The sequence below is a fragment of the Dermacentor silvarum genome, chromosome 3 (genome assembly GCF_013339745.2).
Source record: "Dermacentor silvarum isolate Dsil-2018 chromosome 3, BIME_Dsil_1.4, whole genome shotgun sequence".
Classification (NCBI taxonomy): domain Eukaryota; kingdom Metazoa; phylum Arthropoda; class Arachnida; order Ixodida; family Ixodidae; genus Dermacentor; species Dermacentor silvarum.
The window spans coordinates 212,046,389-212,066,768 of NC_051156.1; the positions used below are offsets into that span (position 1 = coordinate 212,046,389).

General features: G+C 44.6%; 1 protein-coding gene across 9 annotated transcripts in view; it reads right to left on the reverse strand.

The window, feature by feature from the left end:
- Window positions 1–7,523, reverse strand: part of LOC119446626 (vesicle-associated membrane protein 3-like) — a 34,490-nt gene extending 26,967 nt beyond the window's left edge. For 2 of the 9 annotated variants that reach the window (XM_049664265.1, XM_049664258.1), the window contains exons 1-3: window positions 7,388–7,487; window positions 3,848–3,888; window positions 1,890–2,013 (exon numbers count right to left, since the gene is read on the reverse strand). In XM_049664265.1, coding sequence (XP_049520222.1) covers window positions 1,890–2,013; window positions 3,848–3,855 — 132 coding nt within the window. In that variant the 5' untranslated portion in view covers window positions 3,856–3,888; window positions 7,388–7,487. Of the gene's footprint in view, window positions 1–1,889; window positions 2,014–3,847; window positions 3,889–7,387 lie in introns of all 9 variants that reach the window. The other 7 variants (XM_049664264.1, XM_049664261.1, XM_049664262.1 and 4 more) reach the window with 6 other exon arrangements.
- Between the last annotated feature and the right edge of the window lie 12,857 nt (window positions 7,524–20,380).

Below are 20,380 nucleotides of genomic sequence, written 5' to 3' on the forward strand. Positions count from 1 at the left end.
GAAGAGGCCAAAGTGCAGGTGGCTTCTTCTACGGATGTTAAAGGGACACTAAAGTGAAATAAAAAGTCAGGCTAAAGTGATAGAGCAATGCTCTAGAACGTCTAAGGCCTCAATATAATCGCGAACAGAGCTTTAGTATTCGAGAAATTGAGGTAAGTGTAGAACACGATAAGAGACGCCCCAGGGACATTCCGGTACTTACCCGATGACAAAGGCACTCCTCAAAAAAAATGTCACTAGTACTCAACCACTCGTATTAAAAACAAACAGCGAAGAAAATGCTACTTGTCTACTTCTATTAGATTCTTAGAAAAAAATACCTTTTTGGCGTTACACTTGATAACGACGCGGGCAGTCAGAAGGTTTTGTTTTCGCTCGACTTTGCGCCACGCTCGCTTTCGAGTTTCAGAAGTTACGTTATCGCGTAGTACTGCGCTCATGGAGGAAAAGCTTTTCCTTCCTCCATGACTGCGCTGGTGCTGCTGGCTCACTAAACTCGCACTTGAATTTGCTAGCAGCTTGAGAGTCGCGACGGCACGTCCAGACGGTGACCAGCTTCGTCGCCCTACGTTGCATTGCAGGAGTCCTCGCTGCTATCGCGCTCGGAAGAGCCGCTGTCGAGGCCACCGTCGTAGTAGGCAACGACGCGGGCAGCGTGAGCTTTCAGCAGCATGTCAAGCTGATCGGAGCTTAAATCACTGAAATCGAGCCCAGCATCGCGAGCCAATGTGTCGTTGTCAGGGTCGTCAACTAGTTGGCGACGAGCGTCGATGATCACCGTGTTCAGAATTCGGCGCGCTCTACCTTCCGCTATGGTGGCTAGCCACCATACTTCCCCTTTCGCACTGCCGTCGGCTCTGTCTTGGCTCTGTTTCCGGCCGCGCTTTGCGCTTTCCGCAAAAAAAGTCGTAGCGCCGTCTACGGGCGCCGTTTTACTCACCGGCGGCCATGACGTCACCACTCCTCGCTCGGTGCGCGATTTGAATTGCGTTAGAGGTATACGGACGCTTCAGACGCAATTTTCTCTTAAAATAAGTCTTTTCTTGGCACGAAACAAGCGTTTCGAGGTTTCTGGTATCATATTTTAACAGTCCACCTTGAAATAATATTTGCCTTTAGTGTCCCTTTAACCCATTTGCTTCCACGGCCAGTGCTGAACCGGCCATACCAGAAGAGGCCAAAGTGCAGGTGGCGCGCGCTGTGCCAGTCACTTTTATATTGGATGTTTAGAATTTTCATATAGTACCGGCTGTTTTGTAGTTATTTTGGCTTTCACACACTAGATAGTCATACTTCACACTTTCAGCAGGAGTTGCCAGCAAAAGAATGGAAAGCTTCCCGCTCATCAGTCTTCCACTATGTTGTTGTGGCTGTTACAACCAGAGTACTAGGCTCGAAAAAAGCTTACAGGCTTCCGAGTGGGCTCTTTTTTCAGCCCATACCACCAAACAGTGTAGCAGAACGCTGTATGTGCTTAGTTTTCAAAGGCAAAATCAAGGAGTCTAAGGGGCGTTTTGAGTGCGAAAAACAAAGCTGCGTTACGCATTCCTGCATGTTTTAAACATTTTATACTAACTTTATACTTTTTCTGAATCTGATGCGGTAGCCTCTTGTGAACAAAATAAACAAGACATTTTGTAAAGGCAGTCGATTTTAGAGCAATGTTCTAACAGCGCAAAATACGCTGAACGTAGCAGGAAAATGCTGCGCGAACACCAGGCATGGTGGAGTGCCCAACAGAAGGAAGCGAAGGGGTTAAGGCCATTTCACCTCGCACATAGCCTATATACACAGTGTAAGCAAATATCTACACCACAGCACATAGAAAGAACCAGTTAAAGGGCAGGCGCAGTAAAACAAATAAAATGCTACTGCTGCCGCCTACGCACCTCATCGACCTGTGCCTGTGTTTGCTGTATCCGCTTGGAGGCAGCTTGGTGCTGGGGGTTGGGGGGCCTGGGTGCCCCCTCCTGGTCGGCCCCCGGCTGGCCTCCCGCAGCTCCTGGCTGTGACCTGGAACGCAAGGAAATAAATATGTTACAGTTCCCTAAGTGAATTACGTTCAGCCAACTTTTTTCTCGAGACACCAGGTATAGAGTGACAAGTTCCAGTCAACTTTAAACTGGTTAAATTTGTTCAGACTTCTCTTTTTTCCAGCTGTATTTCGCTATGTACATTAAAAATTAAATTATGGGGTTTTACGTGCTAAAACCACAATCTGATTATGAAGCACGCCGTAGTGAGGGACTCCGGAAATTTGGACCACCTGGGGTTCTTTAACGTGCACCTAAATCTAAGTACACGGGTGTTTTCGCATTTCGCCCCCATCGAAATGCGGCCGCCGTGGCCGGGATTGTGCAACTCTATGACCGCCGTCTGTGCAATTCTTGTTGTGAGGGTACTCGTACATTTACGTGAACTTATTCATACCAAGCATTGAAGTGCTGTTGTGTTTTCCCAACCCACTCATATCTGATCTGTGACCAGTGGTCTAAGGCTAGCCAGTAGGCACGCCTTGTCCATCTTCTTTAGCCACACCTCAGTGGCATACTGCACTACGATTACATGTCCAAATAAATTCAGTCAAGTCGAGAGATGTAAATGTACAACCTCTGTGACATGTAACATGCTACCAAATGAGTTACAGTCGCAGCTGCCACCCTTCAATTTCTTGGGCATTTGTGTGTAGTGTAGTAGACTTAGCTCTGGGAGTTTTTGTTAGCCAGTGCTGCTTACGGCCATGGCAGCAGATGTGCAATTATCCTGTCAACTACAAATGTCTGTGGTATGCGAACTTGGGCGCAGGAAACTGGGCAAAGGTACAGTTCAGGGGTACAGCTTCAAAGGTACAAAACAAGCTGCAGAGGTTTGCGATCAAGCCAGTTTACAAACTAATACACAGTATAACACCACGCTGGTACTGTCAATGTAGCTGCCAAGAGGCCCTTGATGGTTAAATCCATCCTCAGTGCTAAAATATGGGTAAAATTTAAAAGGAGATTTCGGTAGCACCCTGTAGTTAACATGAAGCCTGTTCTTGGACGGTAGATATTGATTGAGCTAAATTATTCAGTAGTTATATTTCTTGCAAGCTGTTCACATTTCAAGAGTGTGACCTTCCTAACGCGAAAGACATGCCAGTGCATGTCCAACGTGGAATTATTTCTATTTTTTTTTTGCTATATCATGGCAGTTTATGGCATGAATGTTATATAACAGCTTTTTAAGTGGTCAGAAATAACTTGCCCATAAGTAAAAATTAGGCCAACTCTTAACCATGCCAAAATACACATTGTGTATACAAGCAATCGCTTTATAGAAATAAAGATACTACAATTGCAGTTTATGCCCATATCCTCATATCAATAATTAACTTTTACAATTTGTGTAATTATAGCACCATGCTTAAGTTTGCTACAAGTGTGTGTGTGTGTGTGTTTTTACAATTTGTGTAATTATATCACCATGCTTAAGTTTGCTACAAGTGTGTGTGTGCGTGTGTGTGCATGTGTGTGTGTGCGCGCAACTTTTTTTTGCATCAGGTATTACGCTGCAGTGCAACTTTTCTGTGAGCAACCATCACATATGCAAGTTTGTAGACTGAATTTGTTTATTTACATTTGTGTCGTATAATTACCGCAGTTAGCCATAAATCATTTTCATTTGTCATTATGAAGTGATTATCCTATGATTACGCTATGGCAATGTATTCTTTCGACATAATATTGCATAGAACTGATAAGGACCCGCATAATCAGTAAATACAAAATAAAAAATGTCACAAGAGAAGGAAACATTAAATTTATGCATGCAACACACCCACAGCTCGCGTGGGTGGTCTACTTACAGGTACATATTCAGTACATAGGACAAACTGCCCTAGAATAGCTGAAATGAGAACATGATCTTGTAAAGGAAATACAAAACAAGCTCGGTGTCACAGCAATGAAAAAATAGGTCACTGACACTATCTGCAAAGGCCTCACCAGAATGGTTCGATCGCAATTCTCTCATATGAGAGGCAATGTGCTAGTAATTTCAACTAGTCTATCCCTAGGAATAGAGGTTCATGCTGCAACTATTATCTGAGGAGCATAGTTATATTAAAGCATTGAATTGAACAAACGAGACTCCCGAGTTGAAGTGATATAGTGCTGGATGAAAACAATCAAAATTATGGTACTTTGGTTTCCCTGTCATCTGGTATCGTGTAAATGTTTAATGCATGTACTCATCTGAGCCTGTGAACACGTTTGAAAAAGTTAATGGGACCCAGAGAATGTTGTGGTAGATGGCTAATTATATTGTGGAATAATAAATTGGCTGCAGTGAGAGGTATAAAAAATGGCAAAACCAAGAGGAGGATGCACGCTGAAATTCCTGAAAGTCCCCTTGTTATCATAGGTTGCAGCAACGGGATAGTCAGTTGTTCTTTACTAATAAAAGTGTATTACATCACACTAATAAAATAAACAAGGAATTAAATTTCCAACTTCTGTAGACCTTTCCTAAAAAAATTTGATTCCTAAATGCAAATAACTTTGTAATCTAACATCACATTGAAGTCATTGGCTATATGATTTGGGTTAGAAATTAACAGCAAATTTGGCCTTCACTTTCTGTGCTAGTACGCCACTTTCACTGAAAGAGTGGCAAGAGTGAAAACTGCTGTATAAACTACTACTCTACTCTTCACTGCCATAGCAGCAGTTATGGAAATTTGTTAAACGGTGCGCATGCTTTTCAGTTAAGCATTCTTGTTTTTGAAGCCAGTTAGAAAACTTTTGTTCTGTTCGTGTTTATAAAGATAAACTATGATGAACCATGCAGATTAGAGCAGCCCAGTGTTTAATGAGCAAAGTACGACGTATCTGAGGTACGTAGCCAGCGTCTGTTAACACTTTTTGTAATAGCCACTTTTTCATCAAATTAGCCTGATTGCCTAAAACTAATTACGTATCATCATAATATAACCCAAGGCAAAAAGGAATGTTTTAACACATTAAGTGAGACAAACATCGTCTACAGCCGTTTAGGGCAATGTTCATACATAGATTATAGGCAAGGAAAAGTTGCCACTATGTCAAATTCATTGTTTGGTAGATTGTTCAATAGTTTTACGACGCATTGATTTGTCAGTAAAATTTTAAGAGTTCTCTGTTGGTGTCGTTTTGGTTAAACAACTCTCGACAATCAGCCTTTTTTAGCCACAGAAGTCATTTCATTTAGAATTGCTGTTTCGCGTGCAAGACAAGTTTATTAAAATTTTGAATTATGCAGATTTCTAAAGAACAGTAGGACAATGAACCTCGAGATTTTTTTTAAATAACCCCAGTAACAAAACTCAAGGTGCATGAATCATCCAAAGTTGACTGTGTGCGGCGACCTTTATGGATGACAGATTTTAGGTTACAATGCCCAACTGCTGTCAAACATGTGGTAAGCAGCTGCATATGAGCCCCCCTCCCCCCAATAACAGTGCCACTCAAATGCTCTATAGCACCATTGCCACAAATGTCTTTTCCAACTACTGTCTTCGGCCACATTGTAAAAAAAAAAAAAAAAAAAAAAAAAATGCACTATGCAACATGCACATGCAACATGCACTATGCAAGACCAGCAGGTTAGAATCTGGCTATTTGCTCATTTTGACACAACTCCGTCCACACATTAAGAAACTGATAATCGCCAAGATTACAGCATCACCTACATCGTTGCCGATATTTTACTGACTTATCTCTAAACCTTGCAACACAGCTACAAGTGCCAATTCCCTCAAGTAAACCCGATTTCATTTACACAACTTCACATTAACACAGTAATGTGGAAAATTTGGCACTCCATCAGTAAGTGAAGCATATGGATGAACAAAAAATATGCACCACTTTTGGCAGCGGCAAATGTAGCCACGCGAAAACCGACTTCATTTATTACAACAGGTATCCTGCCACTCTTTAAACGAGCGGACTGGCTAAACTGAGCCAGATTCCATTGAAGAGAATGCACAGCTGTTAAAAGCACCAGTGCAGCCAGAGTAACAGATGTTCTGCAAAGGTCTTCTCACAGCCGACGGCTGTACTCGTATTTCCCAATGCTGCGTTTATCTCTGCCAATAGTGGACGAAGCCGGCATATGGTCGACATCGCTTTAAAGCCAACCCTGCAAATCGGGGCTCGTTTCAGCAGCAGAGCGCTCTCAAACACTGACGTCTGCACGCTCTTTGCACGGCCAGCGTGCAAAGGCTCCTAGTGCTTGCCCGTGAGTCATCGCGCGGTCGACAAGACAGCCGCCCCCCCCTCCCGTCTCTTGCGTGACTGATGCGTTGTGCTTTGTTCTCAAGAAGCAACAAGAAGCCCGTCCGTGGATAACGCGGAACGCAACGGTCGGGCGGCGCGCACTTATCTTTCCAAGGCTACCGCAGATACAGGACGGAAGAACGCGAGAAGGCGGACCACAAGTTATCAAAAGCGCACGAAAAAAAAAAAAAAAAAAGTAATGAAAGAAATCACGGCTCCCAAAGAGTAATCCACGAACACCGACTAAATATACCTCAATATCTACTATAGGGTGTCCTTCCTAGCAAGGACCGAGCGGAATGCTGCGGTGGGAGGGATAATTAACACCGTTTCGCGCTGCGCACGGCCGTCTCCTAAACAACGCCCACGCACACGGCTGTTCGACCACACTAACGTTGGACCGCGCCTGGCCGTCAACGACCAGAAAAAGAAAAACTAGGACGAGCGGTCTCGACGCGAGTCCGAAGCACGATTCCCTCGAGTGACCTTCCGTACCGCACGACGAAGCGTCGTCACGTCAGGTGTGCGTCAAATGCGCGGCTCTGCTATGTCGAAGCCTGCCAGAAGGGCTGGCTGTCAAAACGAAAATAGGGCCCCCTTCACAGCTGAAGGCCACAACGAACGCTCCGCCGCGAACTTCTAAGGAAATGTGGACTAGCGGCAATGCAGGGATTCGGTCTGGGTCCGCGAAATTACGGCGAACGGCCGAATTGCGGCCCCATTTGGTTCAAATAACGCACAGCGCTAGGTCAAAATGGAGAGCTTCGATTCGGGACAGGGGGCTGTGTAGCCTGCGAAGCGGAGCTTGCGAGCTGCCGCACGATTAGCGAGTCGACGGCTAGGGCGAAAGGGTTGTATAGATGTCCTAAGGACCTTGAATTTCCTCGTACAACATGCTACGCGTATGGCAAGCATCGAGTTATGTTTCATAACCGCGAAGGCAAAAACAAAAATTAAGTCCGGGATGGGCAGAACCGGCAGTGGCTTAGCGTGCAAAGAGCGAAAGAAAGCTGTCCGTCGCTAATTATTAAGTGTTACAGTAACCACTTCATAGCGAGACCGACGAAGAACGCAAAGGAAATGCGACTTACATGTTCCCGAGCCCGAGGTTGATTAAAATTAAGGCTTTAAAGGGCACTCAGGATCAATGATGGCGACAGCTTTTTCAATGACGTCATACATCCGGGGATGAGATGCGTACGTTGTGAGAAGAACCGACGCTGCGTGGCGCCGCGATCGGTCCTGGCTGTCGTCTGCTGCACTTTCGTGGACACCCCAGTGCGAGATCGGGGAGTTTGAAACCACTTGACATTTTCAAAACCAACCTTGCGCCTTTATTTTTTCGTATTCTATGACAAGTAAGGTCTTTTTATCCTTAGAAATGCTCTCAAAATGTAGGCTGAAGCGTCGTGGTAATGGCATTTGTTCCTACACGAAACAGGAACAGTTCAATATATTTCATATGCCGATATGTCAACCTGGTGCTGTCGACTAAGTAATAGTTTGACGATTAAACAGCACACGTTACGCGTTTGATCTGAGAATAAAATGGCTCCCTGCGGACGGACACAAATCGCTGCTCGACTTCCCAGAATAGTACGGCCAAAATATTGATCACACTCATACTGCGTACCGAAACACCAAGTGTGCCCTGGCTTCCAGAAAAGGCAACAGATGTGGACAAAGGATCCGATAATAGCACATTCAAACCAACAAACGTACAAAACCGTGATCGATTAGAACGGCGGTTGTAAAACTTTCCGGCAGATGTCGTCACGTCATTGGCCGCCAAAAAGAAGGACGGATAGTGGTTCCCCCTTCTGCCGTAGGATGGCTGGACGGGTGCTGCGCGTGAACACTGCCGAGTTTTACAACTGCAGAACAACTTCGCGGAATATCTACTTCACTGTCTTGCTCTCAACTTCTGTATGAAGTCGCATAAAAACGTTTAGAAGATGTACTATACAGCACCTGACGCACTGTTTGTTTGTTGGAAGTTGGACGTAAATATGAGGTGAAGTTGAAATTGTTGTCCACGGACGTTTCCTGTGAACGTGGTTCTATGGCACCGTGGTTCAAATTTAGTGTTCCGCTGTTACACTTGCAACGAGTCATTTTATCGGCGACATGGTATGTTATTAACGGCGTAAACCAAAGATATCTCATTTATTATTCAATTAACTAAATTCACTATTCCCAGGATAGACGGATCCCTCAGAGTAATAAAGTTCAGGTGGCATCGGAGAGGTGTGAGAAGCGATATAAAATGCAGGAACAACTGTGCGTTGCTTTATGGCTTGCGTAAAAAAACGCGCCAGGAAGTGGTATGCAAGCATTATATTTCTACTAAGCGTTGTCGAACTTCATAAAATCGCCCGTCAGATTTCTGAATGTCTGTATATATGGTCCCTGAGACAAAACATAACGCTGTTGCAATAAAGCCCCTGGAAAAAAGGGCTTTATGTTGCAACACCTGAAGCGCGCGCTACAATCTCTAAGGCTATGCTTTTGGTACATTTGACGTCTCGAGATCCGCGCGTCCTCGGACGTTTTGCGTAACCCGCTGCGCGCATGTTGAAATGCACAGTAGAGCAATAGTTCTATAAATATAACTTATATTAAAAGGGTGGATCAAAGGGGTGGATAGCGCAGAGGCACTCCATAAATGCAGTTTTAAAGAGATACTGAGAGGATTTTTTCGACTATTTCCTTCTTCAATTAAATGGAAGTCCTAGACCTCTAAGCACTACAAAGTAAGTGTGACAAGCCTCAGAATGGCGTTCCTAATTTAACATAACAGCTTTCTACAGCCAGTTTCGGTTTCGTTTAGTAGATGGCGACGTTTTGACACTCGTCTCCGTTCGCTCGGTCGCTTCGTATGCTGCTACTCGTTGTGAGAGCCGATGTAGCAGCATAACAGGCGACCGAGCGAGCCGGAGCAAGTGTAAACACATCGCAATATCCCGCTCCCACGTGACCACATACTGTGTTGTGACGTCACGATGCATATCCTCCTTAGAAACCAAACCGAAACTGGCCGTAGAAAAGCTAGCATACTACAAGGGCGAATCAGAAAATCTTGGCCTAAATTTTTTACTAGCCAAAATAACATACATACAGGTAATTTCAAATGTACGTACTATTCTACGTACCTTACGATATTTTCCCACATAGTCCCCACACTGGTTCAGTCCAACCGCAGCCCTAAATTTGAGATGTCCCTTTGATTCGTCCGGCTGACTGTGGACGGCTGTCTTGGCTTCATCGTTGCACGTGAACTCACAACACCACCACCTGACACTTCGCAAAGCGAGACACCTTTCCCATTTGTGGGCTGCATTTCCCTGTGGATTTCGATGGGCGTTCGTCCCTTGCTCCAGAGAAAACGAATCGCACTTCGTTGCTCGTACGCGGTCCAAGGAAGGTTCACCGCTGGGAATGGATATGTGGACTTGGGATTTACAGCCGTAATTTGCTTTAAAAAATAGGAGCAATGGCTTTCTGATTCGCCTTCGTAAATTATTTAGGGCGCTCTGAGGCTCGTCATATTTTTTTGTAGGGTTTAGAGCGCTAGGACTTTATTTACGCAAAAACAAATATATATATATATATATATATATATATATATATATATATACGAATGGGCGAAAACATCATGTCAATAACCCTTTAACTCACCAGGGCAATGTCAAAACAACATTTGAGATGTAGAATTAATGTACTGCGAAATAGATTAGTGCTCCTTATAATTTAGTTCCATACGTCTCAAAGAAGCCTATATGGCGGGTATAATAAGCGCAACGCCAATCCATTTCTTCGCACGTTTACTGACGTATGTCTCGAAACTGGTGCGTGCCTTGAGTACGCGATGTGCGACTTATAGAATCCAAAATGTTTTGGACATTCAGGCGCAAGTGAAAACTAAATGACTGTATACAGACTTCAGGCTCTCGACAAAACGGAAAATTTTTATTTGTAACCCGCAATTTAGCCTTTAATTCTCAAGGTGGTTATCCATGACTGCAATGACGTCCACTGTAAGAACATGGACATCTCTATGATAGGCTGAGGACGTCCCTCGCACATTCGTTTCGCTGCATTTTTTCGCATCCTTCGGATATCCCTCTCACATTTGTGAGGGACGTCATGGAGACAACGTGTGTATAGGTCACCGACATGTCAGGACTAGTGTACTCTAGAACGCCAGCAATTAATATTACGCTTGCATTATACGCTATGCGGTGCATATTAAATGCCTTACGTACATAATCATATCATAAGAAGCCAACAAACAATGACACCAAGGACACCTGCAGTCCTTGGTGCTCTCTTTGGTGTCATTGTTTGATGGCTTCTTGTGATATGACTAATAAAAATCGGGCTCGGTTTTCTCGGTTTCTTTTCTTCTCGTTCATTACGTACAGTCTGTTTCACACTTAGGGGAAATCTCGGAGCGCATTGCATCGCGATGCAGCGAGCGCTGGAGTCGCGTGCCGGAAGCAGCTCGCGCAGGCGCAGACGCTCGACCCACGTTATCTTGAACCGCGTCAACTGCTCGCCGCCAACCGCGTCGACAACTCGACGCAAGATAACGCGCCTCGAGCGTCTGCGCCTGCGCGAGCTGCTTCCGGCACCTACTCCAGCGCTGACCGCATCGCGATGCAATGCGCTCCGAGATTTCCCCTAAGTGTGAAACAGACTGTACATTATATGTTACAAGCAGCGCGCCCGCACAGCAAGATCAAGTACTTTGTTTGCTCACGCATACTCGTGAACAAAAAGAAAAAAAAAAAATGAGATCACAGGCACGGCCAAAAAAGAGAAGTGCTTTGTTCACAACCGAAATCAGAAGGTACAACACACGTTCGAGTGTTTAGCCAATGCAATGCATTCAAATAATTCCACGTGACACGGCTCTACTAGAAAGAATGCTAATTTTTTTGGCGGCGCCTGTGGTCTCCAAACTTTTGCTCGCGGAAGTGCAATCGGCAACTAATTTTTTCTAGGCCCTCCACCGAGCACAAATGATCTAATTATTGAACTGTATAATGTAAATTGTGTCAGAAAGTATGCAAAATACAGTGTACAAGCGAGCTACAGACATGGTAAATTTAGGTTATTATCTGAACATATCAAAAAACATATTTCTTTTCCTCAAGAAGAAAATGAATGAGTCAATCAAAATTGCTCTCCTTTGGGAGAGCAGTTAGTTATTCAGCCGAGAAACGTCCAGATGCTTTATCCTTGGGACGTCCTCGACAGGATGTCTCATATTATGCGCCCGACGGCCGTCAGTCATCTCCGAAGCGGTTGCAGGGATAATGGGCCGGTGATTTGGACATCCCACAGACGAAGTGCTTTCAATGGGTTTCAGTTGAACCTATTTCTGTCATGTTTTACTTTTGGCTCAGGTGCCGCTCAATAAGCCTCATAACTGTCTACTGGTTACAGAGACTTTTGTACTTTGACGACTCGCGCACATCGCTTTACGAAACGTTTTGCTTCACGATGCACCGCGGGAATTTTGATTGTACAATGGAAGTTATCAAGTGCCGCATTGGGAGCGTTCCGCAGCAAGAAGTTTTGAACAGAGTTTACTAATAACTGACAAAGACGCAAATTGAATGTTACAAATAGACGGTGAGAGGAGGATCGAACCTCGCGGCAGCAGAGGCTTTCTGCCATTACAACTGTCAACGTCCGAAAGCGATTCATGTAAAACGCTTTTATACCGAAGTGCTCCGGACCTCCAAAATTCTTCGTTATGCAGGTGTTTCCGTTGTAAAGGTCGCGCGTCATATACCGCACACAACAAAGGAAGCTAAGCACGTTCAACAAAAGAAAGCTTTCATGATTTCTAGAGAGGCTTAGTGAAATAAATCGGTAATTTGTTTTGCACCCACTTCCTGACATAATGTGCGACTGCAGTCACCCGTATTGCACCGCGATTCACAGCATGCTCCGCGGCGAAACGCAGGAGCTACGCAAGGTAAATCTGCAGATATCGCCTCCCTTGCCGTCAAAATGCGTGGTTCGTTTACTGTTGCCTTCGTTGGCACTCGCGTCCATTCCGCCTATATGATTGCTTTCAAGACGTCGTTAGTTACGATTACATCATGGAGTCGTCATGAACTGCGAGTATTATTCATCAGCCGTCGCGCCCATTGATGCGTTACAACAGGCCGCGTACGAGTCCAGCGATTCCTGGAGCAGTGCAGCAGGACTACTGATGTCAGCGAGCCGCTGTCAAGCCCGTCGCTAGCACTGGCGTTAGCGCTAGCGCTGAGCACAACTTGAGGACGTCTGCGGAGAGCCGTGGCGTCACCGCTGCGTGGCCTTCGTTGTAAAGCAACAAATCAGCTCTTCGAAACGCCTAAAATTTTTCGTTGTAGTGGTCTTCGTTGTAGAGGCGCTGACAATAGACATGAAAGATAGGCATAGGCCGGGACATTATCAATTCTTCGTTATACAGGTAATTTCTCTGGAGAGACATTCGTTGTAAAGGCGTTCGACTGTATTCCTTTCCTGACTTCTCCAATGTCGCAGCCGAGGGCCACGTCACGTTTCGTCATTAGCCCCGCCTGCTTTTATCCCATCTTCTTTCGTTGCTGCGCGGCGCATTCCCGGTGGCGCGGTTTTGCGCACAGTGTGTTTCACGGGAATCCGTGAGTCGTTGTCCGCATGTTTTTCGTGGTTGTTCATCTTTAGCAGCCGGTCGTTTGCGTGCTGCAGACGAAAGGCATGGCGTGATAGCTGAGTCGTATGACGTCGTCTCTGTTGGCAGGAAGACTGCAGGCTGCCATATGAACGTGCGCAGGCGTTTGCTTGAATTTTCAGCTGTGTCAGCAATATTTGTTAGCGATGTGTGCCATATTTTGTCGACGCGATCCTCACCAAGTGATCGCCAAGACTACTTTAGGTATCTCCTGGTTGGAAGTCACTGTATAAGAATGTGAGAACGTGAATGTTTAAAAATGCTATACTGTGTTATTTACAATTTTCTTATTCGTTGGATTTGCTGCGAGGTATAAGTAAAAAAAAAAGGCATAAATTAATCGCACGTAGCCATGTGCCGGTGTGGGTTGCAATTATCAGATTGCAACAAGGAGTTCGCGCACTTGTCTGTTATCCAAAGGATGCAGTCCCCTAAAATGTTAGGCTTGGGTTTGGCGTCCCCGAGCCATCATCATCAGCCTATTTTTATGTCCACTGCAGGACGAAGGCCTCTCCCAGCGATCTACAATCACCTCTCCCTTGCGCTAGCTGATTCCAAGTTGCGTTTGCAAATTTCCCAATTTCATCATCCCACCTAATTTTTTGGCGCCCTCGACTGCGCTTTCTTTTCCTTGGCATCCATTCTGTAACTTTAATGGTCCGTCGGTTATCTGCCCTATGGTTTACATTGCCTGTCTAGCTCCAGCTTTTTCCTCTTGATGTCAACTAGAATACCGGCTATACCCGTTTGCTCTCTGATCCACGCCGCTCTCTTCCTGTCTCTTAAAGGTACATCTAAAATTTTATTGCGAAAGCAATTACATGGACACACCAGGCACATTTCCGTCGTCGGCGTTGGCGTCGCCGTGATGTTCCGTATAAAGTCCAAGTGCGAGAACAGCGCGGCTTCGCGCCGTATACTGTAGGTGCGAGTGCAAGCGAGCGACGGTCAGCTGACAATGGTGGCTTGATTTCGCTCGCACAAGGGAGGGAGGTCGGGAGGAGGCACACAGCTTCCACCGCGTGCAAGGCTCCGGGAGGTGAGTGGGGGGGGGGGGGGGGGCGTTCTACTCCGGCAGCGGCTGCGTATAACGCGGCTGAGCGCGGCCGCGCGAGCCCTGTCTCGAAAGCGATCTGCAGTGAGTACAGAATCTAGGTGCGCCGAGGGCTGATTGCTTCGTATGTGCTGTGTTCTCGCCGCTTAGTTCGCGTTGAAGCGAGAGGCACCACGAAGGTCAATTAGCTCGTTGCTGCCGCCGCTCTTACTCACGCCAGCGTTTTGACAACGAGTGTCCAAGCTCATCGAGTGAGATATGTAGTTCTGTTTGTCTGTGTGCGGGCGACACCATGCTTGTTAATTTGGTTAGTCAGCGAATATCTATACGGCCGATAAAACTAATATTCTTACTTCGTGTAGCTGTCTACTAATTTGCTATAACAATCTATATATCACATTTACGTTCCATCGCTCTTTGCGAGACGCTTAACTTGTTCTCAAACTTCTTTGTTAACCTCCAAGTTTCTGCCACACATGCTAATACTAGTAGATGCCATGATTGTACACTTTTCTTTTATACGGCAGCGGTAAGCTCCCGGTCATGATTTGGTAGTGTGTGCTGTATACTCTCTTACCCATTTTTATTATTTTGTAAGTTTCCTTCTCATGGTCAGGGTCCCCTGTAAGTAACTGACCTATATAAACGTAATCCTGCGCAGATTCTAGAGGCTGACTTCCGATCACGAATTCTTGTTAATTAAAATGACTTAGTAAACAGTGCTCTGCACGATAAATGTATGCTTATAGCAGAATATAATTACTATTCTTTATAACCGCAAACAGTTGTTTTTCATCAATGGCCTGGAAAAAAATATTGATTGAACCCTTCGAGTGGACCTTAGTACACCTCGGTTGTATTTCATACATAAAGAGCAAAATTAAGCTCACACAGAAGCACATTGAAAGCATAAGGACTCCTAACCTTGTACGTTTAAATAAAAAATCAAACGGATATGCATTGCGAATAGATTCAGAAGTGGCGTCTATTTTGCACACACATGAAAATAGCTGGAAAAAGGCATACACAGAAAATATATCCCTGCGAGCCCATTCTCTTCATCGGCCCATTCAGTTCCCTCGGGTGCAGACGTTTCACGCATTCGGCTCCGAGCCGTGGAGAAAACAAAGGCTCGCGCGGAGACCGCAGCCTTTAGCGGCCGTTCAGTGGGCTGCACCCGCGGCGGTCAAAACAAAAATCCAGTAATTAAATTTAGAACCTTTAATTTCAATATATATATATATATATATATATATTACCCGCGCAACTGTGGCACGACGAACATCGGCTATCAGAGTGCGTGAAACTGAAACTGAGAGGTTGCAGCGCTACTCTCGCAGCACAAAGGCACGTTCACACCGAACGGAGGCTATTATGGCCTCCGAGACTTCCGCGCACCGTCTTGTTTTCATAGTCGGCTCGCGTAAATCTTGGAGGCCATGGGGTTGCCAGCGCGCTGCGACGGCGTGGAGTCAACGCCACCTAGATGGCGTTGGTGGAGCACGGAGCCGAAGCGCGCTGAAATTCGTCGGGCCACAGTTCCCCGGCTAATCGCATTCATCGACATACGCTCTATCGACATCCATGGTGAGACGAGTTCTGTCAGAATGGTTCTTTCCTTTTAACGCGATAGCGTTAAGGGCCCCGTGTCGCAGAAAATCCGGCGTCGGTGTCGGCGTCCGTGGCGTAAAAGATATTCCGAATCACCCCCACCGTGCAGGCCCTAGTGTTAGTGAACAAAAATTTAATTTCTCATAGTGAAATCCACCAGAAAAATGGTAAAGTACGACTTAACCAAAACCTACAGACATGGTGGCGTTGGCTTGTAATTTGAATGTACGAGAAAACATAATTCTGTTACGAGGAAACTCAAACACAAACCCCTTTTCCAGCATTTCTACTATACCAACAGCGGCGCGCTCGGGTAGATTACTTGCGAAAATCATATCCAGATGGTGCTCGCATCCTCGGCAGGTCAAATTGGGACTTCGCCTGCCTAATGCGTTTTGGACACGCGCGCGCGTCGGGGCAATAGCAAACAATCAATAAAATATTTAAAAAAAAAAACGTCCTAAGGCCTTCACATTTTAAAATAAGACGGTTTATATTGCCCCTTGGGAAGCGTCTTCCCAGCAATGCATTTCTGTTTAATAGTGAAGCAGACTTCAAGGAGATCGGTGTAAGCTTGGTCTTTGTAAGCTGGCTTACCCACGTTCTGCGTTGCAATGAAGCCTACTCACAACGAAAAAGGCGATGTGAACGGGGCCCGATAACGCTATCGTGTTCCACTCTTAAAGGCGAAGCCTAAGCCTCCTCCAATTTCTAACAGGAATTTTGGAAGACGCACGTAAACAATGTAATGAATTTAGTAAGGTCGTAAAATATTATGTCGTAATAATCTGTAGACGATCTTAACGTTTAAAGCGAATCGATGCCACGGGTTCGATCAAGGCTGGGGCGGCCGCATTTCGATGAGGGCGAAATCCAAGAACGCACGTGTACTATGCGCTGGGTGCATGTTAAAGAAACCCAAATAGGCAAAATGAATCCGGAGACCCCCGATACGACGTTCCTCATAATCAGATTGTGGTATCACAACACGAGTATTTAATTTTTTTTTGTCAAAGGAAATTCGATATCTCTGGTTCACAGTTCCTGAATTGTAAACATTGGGCTTCCTTCTTTTTTTCTTACTTAAGAATTTTCGGCTATTTGCGTAGAAAGTTTGAGTTTTTAAAGGAGAACTTGACTTTCTACAGACAGTCGGTAGAACTTGCTTTCGTAAATACAGCAGGTTTAACTCAAATCGCTTCGTCACTTGTCAAGTGAGAACATTTCTGCATTTGAATAACGAAATTAGCAAATCAAGAGTTAAATTGGTCCCGAGATAACGCTTCCTCTTTAAGATAAACACTTAGCAACGCCATTAGAAACCTACCTTTCTCGATGGCAGAAGACAGGATCCAGTCGTCCTTTCGTGCGATCTTCAGCGCACATCTTGGGACGCCATTTATGGGTCAGCAGGTAGGGTTCAAGTAAGAAGACCTTGGTTGTTTTCAATCAACCACCGTGTCTTTCATGACCTGAGTGAAGTGTGCACGGTTGCTTTGCAAGCTCGAATGCACAGTTATCAGCGTTTACGTGCCTACGTTAGAGCCTCGTATCAAGTATTAAACCAAAGATAAAAAATAAGCCTGCAGAACTCAGCGATTGCGCCGGCTTTAAACTAGTTTACTGCGAACAGCAGCAATGATATTGGCGACAATGACGGTGATGATAAGGCTGATGATGACTCTTTATTATGGCTGCATTGCACAATGTCTTAAGAGAGGGTAAAATACCAGGATGATGATCAGAGACTCTTCTTTTTATGTTACACTATTTTTATTACTGTATTACGTGTTTTTTATTACTGTAATGTGCGAAAGACGTAGACACGACTAAATCTAATTATCACTTTATGCTAGTAAAGTCTGAAGTCTGTCTATATCAAGATGAAGACATCCTATTTGACAAGCTTACCGGAGCGTGGCTTTCTCGCTTTGAGCGGCACTCAAATCTATGCTTTAGGGGACACTTCATAACTGAATAAGTGTCTTTCGGCTAGCAGGCACCCCTCCAAAGCACTTACAATTTAATGTGCCGCGGATATCACGAACAACTTGTACCAGAGTTAGGGTATAGCTAAACCATCGAGCAGCCGAACAGGGGAATTATGTACTTTCTCAGTGGCTGCCGGCGCACTGTGAGATCAGTCAAAAACATCGTGGCCGACTAATCCGCCTATGGTGCGCACGACAGTGGCAGATGTGTTTCAAGTTCCATTCGTAGGAACAAAGGCAGCACGAGATTGTACTCACCTGAGCAAAGGTGTATAGATAGCTTTCGCGTGACGTCAGTGCACCATATCTTCACGCGTACATTGCACTTTTCTTAAGGTGACCATATTTCACAAGATTATCAGTCGCTCGCCGCAAGAAGCCCCCGTCATGCTGTGGGGCTGTCACGTTCGATCACCTTTCTTCATTACGCAGCTTCTCGACATGCTAGTACTCCAAGATGGCGGCCATGATGACTGTCAATGTAAACCATCCATCCAGACCAGGGGTTTCGCGATAAAGCCGATTTTTCTTTTAGGCCTATCAATTTCACGCGAAACCGCAGTCCAAATTTGAAATTGTGGACTTTCAAGCGCACTCGTCACTTTCAGTTACGAAAAAATTACGAAAAAGTCTGCGGTCTCCGGGTTTGCGGAATAGGCTGTGATAGTGACGTGTGCCGCTTCATTCTTGTACGTCGATTTCCGTTTCCATACTCATCCTTTATCTCTACGTGCCACTTCATTTTACCACTACGGAGGGTAGCAAACCGAGCAACAACGCCACGAAGACATTGTCGTATCATTTGACATTTCGTGTGCTTTGGTGTGATTTTTCTTATTTTAACTCATTTTATTATCCTGGCAACCTTATAGCGCCATACACTTCTTGTACAGACTGCTTTTAACTGATGTCTTTAATCATGAGCAGAGTAATTGTGCTCGTCGCAGGTCATACGCTGACTCTGTATTATGCAAGATCTTTTGTATACTTATAGAGTGTATTTAGGGAGTTTCGCTCTGTGCGATTGAGAAAGCTGGTGCTTATTTATTTTTATTTTTCTGTTTATACTATTCTGCCGTGCAGATTTTTAATATACTGTATGTGTGTGTTAGTTACAGTTTTGTAATAGCGGGCTCATCAGTAGCCAAACTTCTCATATTGTTGCCGTTAATATAAACAGCAACAACAACAACTTTCCCTGATTACAAATATCTTCCTTTCCTTTGTTTCTCAAATAATAATAATAATAATAATAATAATAATAATAATAATAATAATAATAATAATAATAATAATAATAATAATAATAATAATAATAATAATATAATTAGGATGTGTCGACCGGGATCGCGAGGTGCGCCCGTACTGCTACTTACGTCCACGGCGATGTCCAATCCTCGAAGATTCCCACCAGATAGAGTCAAAAGAAACAACACATTCGCAGTCTTTAGATTCAAGCATTTATTTGTAAATATCTTAATGTATTGTACATAACTTTTTAGGAAAGCCTAAATCTTATTACGCGTGCGCGTTCATTCCAAGTTTAATAACATTCTCTTTCTTTCATTATTATCATGTTTTAACACTTCGGCAGACGCTGGCTTTCGTGCGTCCGCCCGGACAGCGCATGGGCGCCGTGGGACGACGCATGTGGTACACAGATGGGCAGCAAGCGAAATGAGACAAACCGGGAACTGCAACTGTTTATGGAGCAAACGGTGCGCCGAGCATCACAAAGGAGAAAGCTGCATGTCTTGTTCACCCAAAGTCACGAGACTGAACAAAACTGATTACGCCTAAATAAACAAGAAGAAAGATAAGAAACAAAGAAACAAACACAATTTGAATCGAGTTTCAAAGCGCCTCATTGTTAAAAAAAATCAAGAAAGGAATAATTATGGTGAGAAACAACGCTAGAAACTCTCCGCACACCACAAGATTGCCTAATTCTGCCAACTACAATGTAACTAAACCTGTGACAGTAATTTGAATAATTCACTTCCCGAGACGCCTCTTGTGCATGACTTGGCATCCGGCACGATACCTCGTTGGAGCGAAGCGCGTTTTGCAGTTATCGTAAATATAATAGTGATATCCCCTAAAGTGATTACTCCAGAATATGGCCTACTAGAGCCCTCTGCAGTCTCCTATACTTATTTCAAAAATGATTTCAGTCGTATTTTTGTTCTTTTCTCACGACCTTCAAAGAAGCTCGTGATTTGTTTTAACATCATGTGTCGAGAGTGAGGAGCTGACATTTTAGTTTCCCATTATTTGGCTGATGCCACAATTTCTTTTCCTAAAATATTTTTTATCATTGTCTCGGAGGCAATTGTTAACATGAGACAGGCGGGAGAGTCTCTCCGTTATCTCCAAACGAGTTGCAAAGAAATTGTTTTTTTAAGACAGGTTCGTGACTATGGGCACACAAGAAGCAGCAATCCCCCGCAAGCTTCCGCTAATCTCCGCGTCAGTGAATCTGCCACGAACGCGGGATCATTGCAAGTAACACACGGTGCAGAGAAAACGCGTACGCGATCACAATTTGGTGGCTCGAATCACACGCACAAACACAACAAACCGAATCACGCGATACCATTGCGTGTTCTTGCGCCGAGACATAACAGACAAACACTTTCACACTGCTGGCACAAGTGTCGATCTTTTTCTGCTTTAAGAAAAAAAAAAAAAAGAAGAAGAAACTTCAGTTCGT